The sequence below is a fragment of the Pristiophorus japonicus genome, chromosome 3, assembly GCF_044704955.1.
Source record: "Pristiophorus japonicus isolate sPriJap1 chromosome 3, sPriJap1.hap1, whole genome shotgun sequence".
Classification (NCBI taxonomy): Eukaryota; Metazoa; Chordata; class Chondrichthyes; family Pristiophoridae; genus Pristiophorus; species Pristiophorus japonicus.
Genome location: NC_091979.1, coordinates 167,823,302 through 167,836,554, shown reverse-complemented (window position 1 = coordinate 167,836,554; position 13,253 = coordinate 167,823,302). Strand labels below are relative to the sequence as shown.

At 45.6% G+C, this 13,253-nt stretch overlaps 1 protein-coding gene across 1 annotated transcript in view; it reads right to left on the bottom strand.

Moving 5' to 3' along the window:
* The window catches only part of col6a3 (collagen, type VI, alpha 3), a 227,734-nt gene extending 214,715 nt beyond the window's left edge, over positions 1–13,019 (bottom strand). Inside the window, exons 1-3 of the mRNA XM_070873789.1 lie at positions 12,958–13,019; positions 7,879–8,493; positions 2,902–3,540 (exon numbers count right to left, since the gene is read on the bottom strand). Of these exons, the coding sequence (XP_070729890.1) occupies positions 2,902–3,540; positions 7,879–8,493; positions 12,958–13,018 (1,315 nt within the window). The 5' untranslated portion in view covers position 13,019. The remainder of the gene's footprint in view (positions 1–2,901; positions 3,541–7,878; positions 8,494–12,957) is intronic.
* Between the last annotated feature and the right edge of the window lie 234 nt (positions 13,020–13,253).

The window sequence follows — 13,253 nt, the reverse complement described above, 5'->3', positions numbered from 1 at the left end:
GGTTCGGGAGCATCTTAACCCGAGGGAGAGCGTGCTGATGGCGAGGTATCGGTTCTACGCGTGCCAGCGATCTGAAGGTCAGGAAGTGGTGAGCTACGTCACTGAGCTAAGGCAACTTGCAGGACAATGTGAATTTGATGGCTACCTGGAGCAAATGATCAGAGACTTTTTTGTACTGGGCATTGGCCACGAGACCATCCTACAAAAACCTTTGACTGTAGAGACACCGACCCTCAGCAAGGCTATTGCGATAACACAGGCATTTATGTCCACCAATAATAACACCAAACAAATCTGTCAGCACACAAGTGCTAGCAATGTTCATAAATTAACTGGAACTGTGTTTGCGAGCAGAAATGTACAGGGCAGAACCCACGAGTCTGCAACTGCCAGCAGGCCTCTGGTGATCCAGATGATTCAGAGTCCCCACAAAGGATGAATGCACACCTTGTTGGTGTTGTGGAGACTTCCATCCAGCCTATTCATGCCGCTTCAAAGGGAATGTTTGCAAGAGCTGTGGGGCATCTCCAACGAGCTTGCAAACGAGCTGTAAGCTCTGCAAAACCTGCTAACCACCATGTGGCAGAGGAAGATCAGTCCATGGTGGATCAAAGAAATTTCGAGCCTCAGAGAGAGGAGGCAGATGCTGAAGTACATGGGGTGCACACATTTTTGATGAAATATCCACCTATAATGGTAAACGTAAAATTGAATGGCTTACCCGTAGCCATGGAATTGGACACTGGCGCTAGCCAATCCATCATGAGTAAAAAGATGTTGGAGAGACTGTGGTGCAACAAGGCATCCAGACCAGCCCTGAGCCCTATCCACACGAAACTGCTAAAGTACACCAAAGAGCTTATCACTGTCCTGGGCACTGCCATGGTCAAGGTCACATACGAGGGCACGGTGCACGAACTGCCACTCTGGATTGTCCCAGGCGATGGCCCCATACTGCTTGGAAGCAGCTGGTTGGGCAAAATCCGCTGGATCTGCGATGACATCCGAGCGCTATCACATGTCGATGAGGCCTCATGTACCCAGGTTCTGAACAAATTTCCTTCCCTTTTTGAACCAGGCATTGGAAACTCTTCCGGGTTGAAGGTGCGGATCCACTTGGTCCCAGAGGCACGACCCATTCACCACAAGGCGCGAGCGGTACCTCAGATGATGAGGGAGAGAGTGGAAATCATGCTGGACAGGCTGCAACGCGAGGACATCATCTCCCCAGTGGAATTCAGTGAGTGGGCCAGCCCGATTGTTCCAGTACTCAAAAGTGATGGCACGGTCAGGATTTGCGGTCAGGATTAAAGTAACTATTAATTGTTTCTCGCTACAGGACCAATACCCCGCTACCTAAGGCAGACGACCTATTTGCGATGCTGGCAGGAGGCAAGACGTTCACCAAGCTCGACCTGACTTCGGCCAACATGACGCAGGAGCTGGAGGAATCTTCAAAGGGCCTCACCTGCATCAACACGCATAAAGGACTGTTAATCTACAACAGATGCCCATTTGGAATTCGGTCAGTTGCAGCGATCTTCCAGAGAAACATGGAGAGCTGACTCAAGTTGGTACCACACATGGTGGTCTTTCAAGACGACATATTGGTCACGGGTAGGGACACTGCCGAGCACCTACAAAACCTGGAGGAGGTCCTCCAGCGACTGGATCGCGTAGGGCTGCGGCTGAAGAGGTCAAAATGCGTCTTCATGGCAACAAAAGTGGAGTTTTTGGGGAGAAAGATCGCGGCGGATGGCATTCGGCCCACAGATGCCAAGACAGAGACTATGAGGAATGCGCCCAGGCCACACAACGTCATCGAGCTGCAGTCGTTCCTGGGACTCCTCACATATTTTGGTAACTTCCTACCAGTGTTAAGCACCCTTTTAGAGCCCCTACACGTGTTATTGCGCAAAGGTGAGAACTGGGTATGGGGAAAAAAGACAAATAATTGCTTTTGAGAAAGCCAGAAACATTTTATGCTTCAATAAGCTGCTTGTATTGTATAACCTGTGTAAAAGACTTGTGCTAGCATGTGACGCGTCGTCGTATGGAGTCGGGTGTGTATTACAGCAAGCTAACGTTGCAGGGCAGTTGCAACCTGTCGCCTATGCTTCCAGGAGCTTGTCTAAGGCCGAGAGAGCCTACAGCATGATTGAGTAAGAGGCAATAGCGTGTATGTTCGATGTAAAGAAAATGCATCAGTACCTGTTTGGCCGCAAATTTGAACTTGAAAACGATCACAAGCCCCTCACAACCCTGTTCGCTGAAAACAAGGGGATAAATACTAATGCCTCAGCCCGTATACAAAGGTGGGCACTCACACAATCAGCATATAACTATACCATCTGCCACAGGCCAGGCACCGAGAACTGTGTGGATGCTCTCAGTCGGCTACCATTGCCCACCGGGGGGGTGGAAATGGCGCAGCCTGCAAACTTGTCATTGGTGGCGCAGCCCGCACACTTGTTGATGGTCATGGAAGTATTTGAAAATGATAAATCACCTGTCACGACCTGCCAGATTAGGACTTGGACCAGCCAAGATCCTCTGCTGTTCCTAGTAAAAAACTGTGTAATGCATGGGAGCTGGGCCAGCATTTTCGTTGAAATTCAGAAGCCAATCAAGCCGTTCCAGCGGCGAAAGGACGAGCTGTCCATTCAGGCAGACTGCCTGTTGTGGGGTAACCGCGTAGTGCTACCAAAAAAGGGCAGGGAGACGTTCATCTCGGATTGCCACAGCACACATCTGGGTACAGTCCTCCCCCTGCATCTCCGCTCTTGTGTGATATTTTTGGCAGATATTGGATTTTTGTGTGTGTAAAAATTGTTTATAAATATATTGACACTACTAATATTGCAATAATAGCTGAGAAACCAATAAACATGATTCAGGTACCTTCTGCAGTTGGAACAGGTTGCTCTTCAATTTTTATTGTTGGTTCTTCAATAATAACTGTTGGAACAGTCAGTGTTATCAATGGTATTATCATCTGATTCTGTGTATCTGGCAGAGAGCGGAATTCCTGTACACTGAAGATTAAACTTGGGTCAATTGCAATCTCTTCTAGCTGTGCAGGATCTGCATTCACGGCTCCGACAGCGAAGGTCATTACAGCAGCTCGCTTCAATGCATCCGCTGGTGCTTCTACATCATCGCTGGACCTTGCAGCAGTAACAAGCACCAAAAACTGAGGAACATCTTCCTTTATTCGACTTCCTGTAGCACTAGTAAAATAGTATTTAATGGCAAAGTCCAGCGCTGAGCCAGTGTTGACTGTTGTCCCACCTCTCAGGCTGAGGCTCCTGACATGAGACAGAAGTTCAGCTTCTGATGAATAAGTGTTTAGATAGAACTCAGCTTCTGTATCATCACTGTACTGTGCCAGACCTACTCGCACCTTGTCACGTCCAATGTCCAAGTTCTGAATTATTCTTATGATAAAGTCACGAACAAAAGGTAAATTTGTGTTTCCAACATTATCTGATCCATCAATAAGGAACACGATGTCTCTCTCGCTCATTTCTTTTGGTAGAACTAGAAAAAAAATTACACATCCAGTCATACAAAATCCCTCGAAATTACATAACACCTGGTAAATCTGCTCTCACTGGCAGGAGTCATTGTAATTGTTTTTTTTACAAAATATCCTAAATTCTACAACAAATGGAGACAATCATTGATATGTTCTGTGTGTTTCTCGGGCCTCCAACGGAGACTAATTGGCAAGGAAAAGGTGGCTGAAGTTCCAGTAGACCTAAGAAACATCCACAAACTATAGAAAAGGTGACCTGACATCTCTTGTAGCCGCAGGTGTCTTGTACACAAAATATCCTCATGGACATTTTCAAAACCACAGCATTGAACAATGAGGTAAAACCAAGCTGAATATGAGAAACTTTTCTACAAATGCACAAAGTATAACTTCGTCAAACTAGTGCCACTCCTACGAGGTGCACACGCGTCCATGGGGACCCTGCAAATTCCGGTTTAGGTATGCGAAGCGCATGTGCCTAAACCCATCACTTGCAATTTGTCAAAAGATCCACCGCACCCGAAAGTATTTGCCCAACTCCTGCCCAGCAAATGTTCTTCAAATTCTTACGACTGAAGAACGCAGACGTAAGGCCTGATTTTATCAGCGTAATACTTTAAGTACAGAAAAATATTTTTTAAAATTATTTAACATTTAAAACCTGTTAAATATGGCAAGTTTATTATTAGACCCTTTAAAATAAGTACATTTATTTTTCAAATTTTTTTTTCAATAATTAATTAAATTCCATTTTTATTAATTTGAAATATGTGATGGGATTTTTCAAAGTTTTTTTAAGTGTTTATGTTTTTGTGGGTATTCTAATTCATACTTATGGTAATCTTATTTATACAAAACCAACATAAGTATGAATGGGGATCCCCTACTCTGATAGGTTAGGTCAGCCCACGTGATCCCATTGATGCATACGAAACCCTTATGCTCCTGGGATACATGTGCGTCTACGAAGGCCTTCACGTAGCGGGCCAGGCCCATAAGTCTCATCATCATCATAGGCAGTCCCTTGAAATCTAGGAAGACTTGCTTCCACTCTTAGCATGAGTTCTTAGGTGGCTGTACAGTCCAATACGAGAACGACAGTCTGTGTCACAGGTGGGACAGATAGTCATTGAAGGAAAGGGTGGGCGGGGAGCCTGGTTTGCCGCACGATCCTTCCGCTGCCTGCGCTTGATTTCTGCATGCTGTCGGCGACCAGACTCATGGCGCTCAGCGACCTGCCGGATGCACTTCCCCCACTTAGGGCGGTCTTTGGCCAGGACTCCCAGGTGTCAGTGGGGATGTCGCACTTTATCAGGGAGGCTTTGAGGGTGTCCTTGTAACGTTTCCTCTGCCCACCTTTGGCTTGTTTGCCATGGACGAGTTCCGAGTAGAGCGCTTGCTTTAGGAGTCTTGTGTCTGGCATGCGAAATTTGTGACTTGGCCAGTGGAGTTGATCAAGTGTGGTCAGTGCTTCAATGCTGGGGATGTTGGCCTGGACAAGGACGCTAATGTTGGTGCATCTGTCCTCCCAAGGGATTTGTAGGATCTTGCGGAGACATCGTTGGTGGTATTTCTCCAGTGATTTGGTATCTACTGTACATGGTCCACGTCTCTGAGCCATACAGGAGGGCGGGTAGTACTACAGCCCTGCAGACCATGAGCTTAGTGACAATTTTGAGGTCCTGGTCTTCAAACATTCTTTTCCTCAGTCGGCCAAAGGCTGCACTGGTGCATTGGAGGCAATGTTGGATCTTATCGTCAATGCCTGCTCTTGTTGATAGGAGGCTCCAGAGACAGGGGAAATGGTCCACGTTGTCCAGCGCTGCGCAATGGATCTTGATGTCTAGGGGGGCAGTGCTGTGCGGTGAGGCCTTTGTCTTACGGATGTTTAGCGTAAGGACCATGCTTTCGTACGCCTCAGTAAATACGTCGATTATGTCCTGGAGTTCAGCATGTGTGTGTGCACAAACCCAGGTGTCATAGCTCGACAACAGAGGTTGGGGTGGTCTTGGATCACGGCCTGCATGTCGTTGTGAAGCAGACGGTTGATGGTGATGTACTTTTGGGGGCATCCGAAACGGAGGAGGACGTTCCATGGACCCTCACGGTTGACAGTGTCAAAGGCCTTTGTAAGGTCGAAGAAGGCCATGTATAAGGGCAGGCGCTGCTCCCTGCATTTTTCCTGCAGCTGTTGCATTGAAAAGATCATGTTCGTTGTGCCCCGGAGGTGACAAAATCCACACTGCGACTCCAGGAGGCGGTTGAGGCGGACTCTAACGACGACTTTCCCAGTGGCTGATAGCAGGGAGATTCCTCTGTAGTTGCCGCAGTCGGACGTCCCTTTTTTTAAAGATGGTCACGATCACTGCCTCTCTGAGATCTCCCGGCATGCTTCCTCCCTCCAGATGAGAGAGATGAGGTCATGTATTCGTGCCAGCAGTGCCTCGCCGCTATACTTCAGTTCCTCAGCAGTGATTCCATTCGTTCCCGTAGCCTTGTTTTTTAACTGTCTTATGGCTTTTTCTACCATGTGCAGTATTGGGGTCTCACTGAGGTGGTGGCAGGTAGCATGCTGCGGAATGGAGTCTAGAACACTCGAGTCAAAGGCAGAGTCTTGATTGAGAAGATCTTCGAAGTGCTCCTTCCAGCGGGCCCTGATTGCCTTGGTGTCCTTGATGAGAGTTTCCCCGTTCTTGTCCAGCAGTGGGGTGGGGCCTTGGAGGTTTAGACCGTAGGTGGCCTTGACAGCGATGAACAATCCTCGCATCTTATGGCTGTCAGCCAGCTGCTGTATCTCCTGTGCTTTCTCCATCCACCACCTGTTCTTTACCACGGGTTTTTAGTTGGACATTAGCCTTGAGACATCTTAATGCTGCTTTACTGCTCCAGAGTTGAGTTGTTGCTTAAGGCTAAGAAATGCCCTCTGCTTGCAATCTATCAGCTCTTGAATATCCTGATCATTCTTATCAAATCAATCCTGGTGTTTCTTGGTTAAGTGACCGAGTGTCTCTTTGCATGCACTGGTTATGGAGGCCTGGAGGACAGACCAAACGCTGTGGGCATTCTGCGTCTCGGGGTCATCAAGGCACTCCAGGTTAGCTGTGAGGCGCTGACTGTAAAGGGTTCTCTAAGCTGGGTCCTTAATGCCCCGGCACTGACTTTTTTGCGACACTGCTTCTGCTGCCCTCTTCGCTTTGGGGCTATGTTTATATCAATGATGGATCGGATTGGGCGGTGGTCCATCCAGCAGTCATCAGCTCCTGTTATGGCGTGGGTGATGTGCACATCCTTGCGATTCCTGGCTCGGACGATGATATAGTCAAGCAGGTGCAAGTGTTTGGAGCGAGGGCGTTGCCACGATGCCTTGTATTTGTCCCTCTGTAGGAACAGGGTGTTGGTGATGACAAGTTCATGCTCTAGACATTTTTTCAGGAGCAGGGTACTGCTGGAGTTGGCTTTCCCTACCCCCTCTCTGCCAATCACGCCTCCCCAGAGGTCTGTGTCCTTGCCGATCCTGGCATTGAAGTCGTCGAGGAGGATTATTTTGTCGCCCTCGGAGACGCAGGTCAGGGATTTTGCGAGGTTGGAGTTAAAACCCTCTTTGGCCTCATCTGTTGCATCGAGTGTTGGAGCATACGCACTGATGACTGTGGCGCGCTGGTTCCGGGATAGGATGAGTCGAAAAGTCATGAGGCATTCGTTAGCCCCACAGGGGGAGTCTTTGAGACGGTCGACCAGCTCGTTTTTAATGGTGAAGCCAACTCCTAGTTTCCTTTTCCAAAAGATGGTGTAACCTCCACCTTGTTCCTTGAGCTGGCCTTCCCCTGCCCATCGGGTCTTGCTTAGGGCGGCGATGTCGATATCAAAGCGTCTAACCTCTGGGACTACCAGGTAGATTCGTAGAAATTTTTCAAGTCCGAGGCATCCAATGCTGGAAGCCTCCGACGCAATTTCCGGGCCAACATTTTGAGCTTAAAGCCAACGGTAGAGCCTCATATTAACTGGAGCACTTTGCCTAGTTCTGGCATATATCCCAATGATATAATGATGTTTTAATTTAAATTAATTGCGTAGAATAGGATATAACTGCAAACATCTTTAAAAAGGGAAAATGGTTCATGCATCTTATTTCTGTTGATTCCTGGGGGTAGAAAACTTGGAGAATTGTATTATGGTGAATTTAGAATTCAGTCAATTAAGAAACTTGGTGGAAAAATGTACAGATTGTACAACCTCAGTCTTCGTTAGCTCCCTCTTACAATATCTTTCTTTCTTTCATTTAATCTTCTCTTAAATAAATTGAGTCAACCAAATCAATCATAGCTTATCAATACTTTTACCTTCAGTGAGAACAGTTTGTTCTTCAGTGGGAGGAACTGGTTCTTCAATTACAAACACTGCTCTAACTTTAGATAGCAGCGCTTGTTGGATAGTTTGCAATTCCTGGAAGTCGTTCAGTTTCAAAACAGAAGCTGGATTAGATGCAATCTGTTGTAGCTCCGATGTGTCTGCACTCTTGGCTCCGATAGCAATGGGCACTATACCAGCCTGTTTCACTGCATCTGCTGCCTGTCCAACATCATCTCTGGATTTCCCGGCAGTGATGAGCACCAGGATTTGTGAAGCTCCAGTATCTTTTCTGCTCCCAGCAGATGAACTGAAGACGTTTGTTGTGACGTAGTCCAGTGCAGCACCAGTGTTGAGAGGTCTTCCTTTTTTCAGTCTCAGCTTGTTTACTGCAGTCAATACGTCAGTTTTAATCGAATGACGATTAAGGCCAAATTCAAGTCTTGGGCCAGAACTGTATTGTACCACAGCAACTTGATCTTTGTCAGGTCCAATATCGAGCTCCTGAATTATTTTAGTAAGAAATTCACGGACTTGAATAAATGATCTCCCCATTCCAGGAGAGCCATCGATTAGGAAGACGATATCTCTTTTCAAGGCTGTAGAAACTGAATATAAACATAAAGGTATAAGATCATTAACCTATCAATAATGTTATTAGAAGTCTCATACTGTATGTAGAAATTTGTCATGTGTTATTATCAGTATTGATATTTCCGATGGCTGAATGCTGTATTTTGTACTGGGAGTTGTGGGCGTTTTCTATTCCCAACCATAATTTATGCTCCTCCCACCCTCTTACTCCAGAAACTGAATATAACCATAAATGTGTAAAATCAAAACATATCAATAATGTTATTAGAAGGCTCACACAGGATGTAGAAATTTGCCATCTGTTATTTCAGGTTTTGGTTCTCCATTCCTTTTCTGTCTCAGCTTTTTGCACTGCCCTTGCCATTAGATTACAACTCTATTTTTCACAACAACTGAACTGATGCTACTCTATAAGATTTCCAAATAGTGTGCGACTAGAAGCAATGTTGCAATATGGACTGATGCTTATTAGGAAATAGGCTGTGAATCATCAACTTCATTTCACAGAGTAGCTTTCCAGCCAACAGATACTTACACTTTCATTCCATCTGCTTCGGCTGGAATTGATGACTATTCTTAACATATAATGCTCCAGTAATATTTTCTTAACATCCTTTTTCTAATATGGCTTTGTAATTTAATCTCCTTTATTCACAACTCAGCTGTACCATCTGCTTGTGTGAGGCTATGCCTTCGGTTACCTGCTCATTGCCCTCTGGATTTGCTTGATGTACTAGCCCCAGACCACCTGCCTACCTACCTTGTTGGCTGGCAGCTGGCCTCCATGATTCCACACAACTTCCCCCCTCCCCATCCCTGGGCCTCAGAGACCCTGTGGCTCCAACCACTTGCTGGTCTCCACAGCCTGTCACAGCCATCCCATGCCTCTTCCTGTCTTTTCCATCCACCCTGCTGCTCTCTGTGACTATCGCACTGTTATTTGCAAGTCTTCATTGCCATGTTTCTCTTTGTAGCCTCTTCTGTATTTTTTCCAAACGACCAAAAAAATAGTTTTTCCCCCCGACTGACCATGTCCCAAGTTCTTTTTAATGATTGCAGTAAAGAGACATGGTTCGTACCAATAAAGAGACCGAAGACATGGATACAGATGTTGGGAGAGCTGCAGGAAGATGGAAAATGTGGAGAAGAGTTCAGGGAAGAGTTATAGATATGGAGAAAAACATAGAACATAGAAACATAGAAATCTATAGCGCAGAAGGAGGCCATTTCGGCCCATCGTGTCCGCGCCGGCCGACAAATAGCCACATGGCCCTCGGTCAGCAGCTCTGAAGGGTACATATAAACCTATGACCAATGAATAATGGCGGACAGGTAAAAAGCACCCAGCCCAACCAGTCCACCCCACACAACTGCAACACCCCTTGCACCAAAACAATCTACACTCCACCCCAACCGGAGCCATGCATTCTCCTGAGAGAGGCAAAAAAACAGATTAAAAACCCAGGCCAATTGGAGAAAGAAATTCTGGGAAAATTCCTCTCCGATCCATCCAGGTGATCGAAACTAGTCCAGGAGATCATCCTGGCCATATTTGATTCCTTGAAGTACTTACCATCGTATCTACACCAGCCAACAAGAGGTTATCCAGTCTAATCCCTCTTACCAGCTCTAGGTCCGTAACCCTGCAGGTTATGGCACGTCAAGTGCCCATCCAAGCACCTTTTAAATATGGTGAGAGTTTCTGCATCTACCACATTTCCGGGCAGTGAATTCCAGACACCCCCCCCCCCAACCCTCTGCGTGAAGAAGCCTTCCCTCAAATCCCCTTTGAACCTTCCGCCAACCACCTTAAAGCTATGCCCCCTCATAATTGACCCCTCACCAAAGGAACTAGGCCCTTACTATCCACTATGTCCAGGCTCCTCAATATTTTATACACCTCAATGAGGTCTTCTCTCAGCCTCCTCTGTTCCAATGAAAACAAACCCAGCCTACCAATCTGTCCTCATAGCTAAGATTCTCCATTCCAGGTAGCATCCTAGTAAATCTCCTCTGTACCCTCTCTAGTGCAATCACGTCCTTCCTATAATATGGTGAACAGAAATGCACGCAGTATTCCAGCTCTACCTAACCAGAATAATATACAATTTTAGCATAACCTCCCTGCTCTTGTGTTCTATGCCTCAGCCAATAAAGGCAAGCATTCCGTATGACTCCTTAACCACCTTATCCACCTTGGCCTGCTACTTTCAGGGATCTGTGGACAAGCACTCCAAGGTCCCTTTGTTCAGCTACACTTCTAAGTGGCCTACCGTTTAATGTGTATACCCTTTCCTTATAAGCCCTCCCAAAGTGCATTACCTCACATTTCCCCGAATTAAATTCCATTTGCCACTCTTCTGCCCACCTGACCAGTAGATTGATATCCTCCTGCAGTCCATGACTTTCCTCTTCATTATCAACCACACAACCAATTTTAGTGTCATCTGCAAACTTCTTAATCATATTCCTATACTTAAATCTAGCTCACTGATGTATATCACAAAAAGCAAGTGACCCAGTACTGAGCCCTGCGGAACCCCACTGGAAACATGCTACCAGTCACAAAATCATCGATCAACCATTACCCTTTGTTTCCGACCTCTAAGCCAATTTTGGATCCAACTTGCCACTTTGCCCTGGATCCCACGGGCTTTAACCTCCGTGACCAGTCTACCATGTGACCTTATCAAAAGCTTTGCTAAAATCCATATACACTACATCATACGCACTACCCACATCGACCTTCTTGGTTACCTCTTCGAAAAATTCAATCAAGTTAGTCAAACACGATCTTCCCTTAAAAAATCCATGCTGACTGTCCCTAATTAATCCTTGCCTTTCTAAATATAGATTTAGACATGGGAGCAGAAATGGGGCAAAAGGTCTGGTGGCTGGAAGATAGCATACATTTGGAGCAGAGAAATGGGGAAATGAGGAGAGAAGGTTGGGGATGAGGTGGGAGCAGAGAAGGTGGAACACATGGGAGCAGAGATGGGGGAGACAAAGATAATTAGTCGAGATTGGGGTCGAGAGAGACATCAACAACTGACCGATATTAGATAAGAGAAGTCGAATGGCAGAGAGAGACAGATAGATCAGAAAGACAGAATGAGAGAGACAGACAAAGACCAGGGAGAGAAAATTCATCATGAGTAAAGCCATCGGAGATCTAGTAATATTATTTAAAGAGACTAACATTTGGCAGTACAGTCTCTGTTGCTTGTTCTCTGGGCCTCCCACAATCCTTGCTCACCCCTGCTCTCACCAACTTTCATTATATACTTTTTCCTCATGTCTCAGCCTTGGCTCAATGGTAGTACTCTCACCTCTAAGTCAGAAGACTTACCTTCAAGCCCCACTCCAGAGCACAGAATCTAGGCTGACACTTTCAATTAAATGAGGCCCTATCTGTACTCTCAGGTGGACATAAATGATTCCTCAGTACTATTTGAAGAAGAGCAGGGGAGTTCTCCCAGTGTCCTAGTAAACATTTATCCCTCAACCAGCACCACTAAAACAGATTATCTTGTCATTTAGCTTATTTCTGTTTGTGAGACCTTGCTGTGCTCAAATTGGCTGCTATGTTCCCCACATCACAACAGTGAATACACTTCAATGTACTTCATTGTCTGTGAAGTACTTTGGGACATCTTGAGGATGTGAAAGGCACTATGTAAATGCAAGTTCTTTTTTTCTCAATGAATTTAATTCAAAATTTTCAACCTCTATTACAAATCCCTCCTCAGCCTCATTTCACATTATGTCTACAAGGTCCATTAATCTTAATTCTTTGGTCATAGACTCTGGCCTCCAGTCCATCCCTCGTTCTCCACTGCACCATCGATGGCAGAGGTTTCAGCCATCTCAGTTCTACTCTGTGGAACTCCATCGCTAGACCACTCTGCTTTGCTTCTTCTCTCAGATCCTTTAAAAATTTACTCAAAACCTATGTCTTCAACTATTCCTTAATGAAGCACCATGGGCATTTTCTACATTAAAGATGCTCCATAAATGCAAATTGTTGTCATTGATGATAATAATGATGAGATGCAGCCATAGTGGCCATTCCCCATACAATGTCCACAGCCAGTCCAGCACAATACAAAAACAAAAACAAATAAATAAGACTTGTGTTAACTCAATAACACTCATTGGCATATTCCCTGCCTCTAGTTTCCCGGACCTATTGCCATCAGTCTTTGTCTTCCATACCTTGCAATCCCCTAGCTTCTCACTCTCTGACTGAACTCACTATCTTTGCCTGATAGTCATTCCATGCCTTGTTGCTCAAGGCCTCGACCAGAATTTATTCAACCTCAACCTTGGTTTATGAGCAAAGCCATGGAGATGCATTAGTGATTTCAAAAGTTTTTTGATGGAATGCAATAAAATATTTGACAGGAGAATAAAGATAATTTATAAGTATATTAACATGAATAATGCAGTAAGAATTGAAATAAGTACAATTCAAATACCTTTGGTACTAGTAACCACTGGCCCTTCGATGGGTTCTGTTGCCTCTTCAATAGGCACCATTTCAACACGCAGCCTTTGTAATGATGTCACCACCTTTTCCTGTATGTCTGACAGAGAATAGAAATCCCTTACATTGAAAGCCAAACTGGGTTCAAAAGCCACCTCTTTTAGCTGTGCTGGGTCTGCATTCCTGGCTCCAACAGTAAAGGTTATTATAGCAGCTCGCTTCAATGCATCTGCAGGTGCTTTGACATCATCTCCAGACCTTCCACCAGTGATGAGCACTAAAAACTGG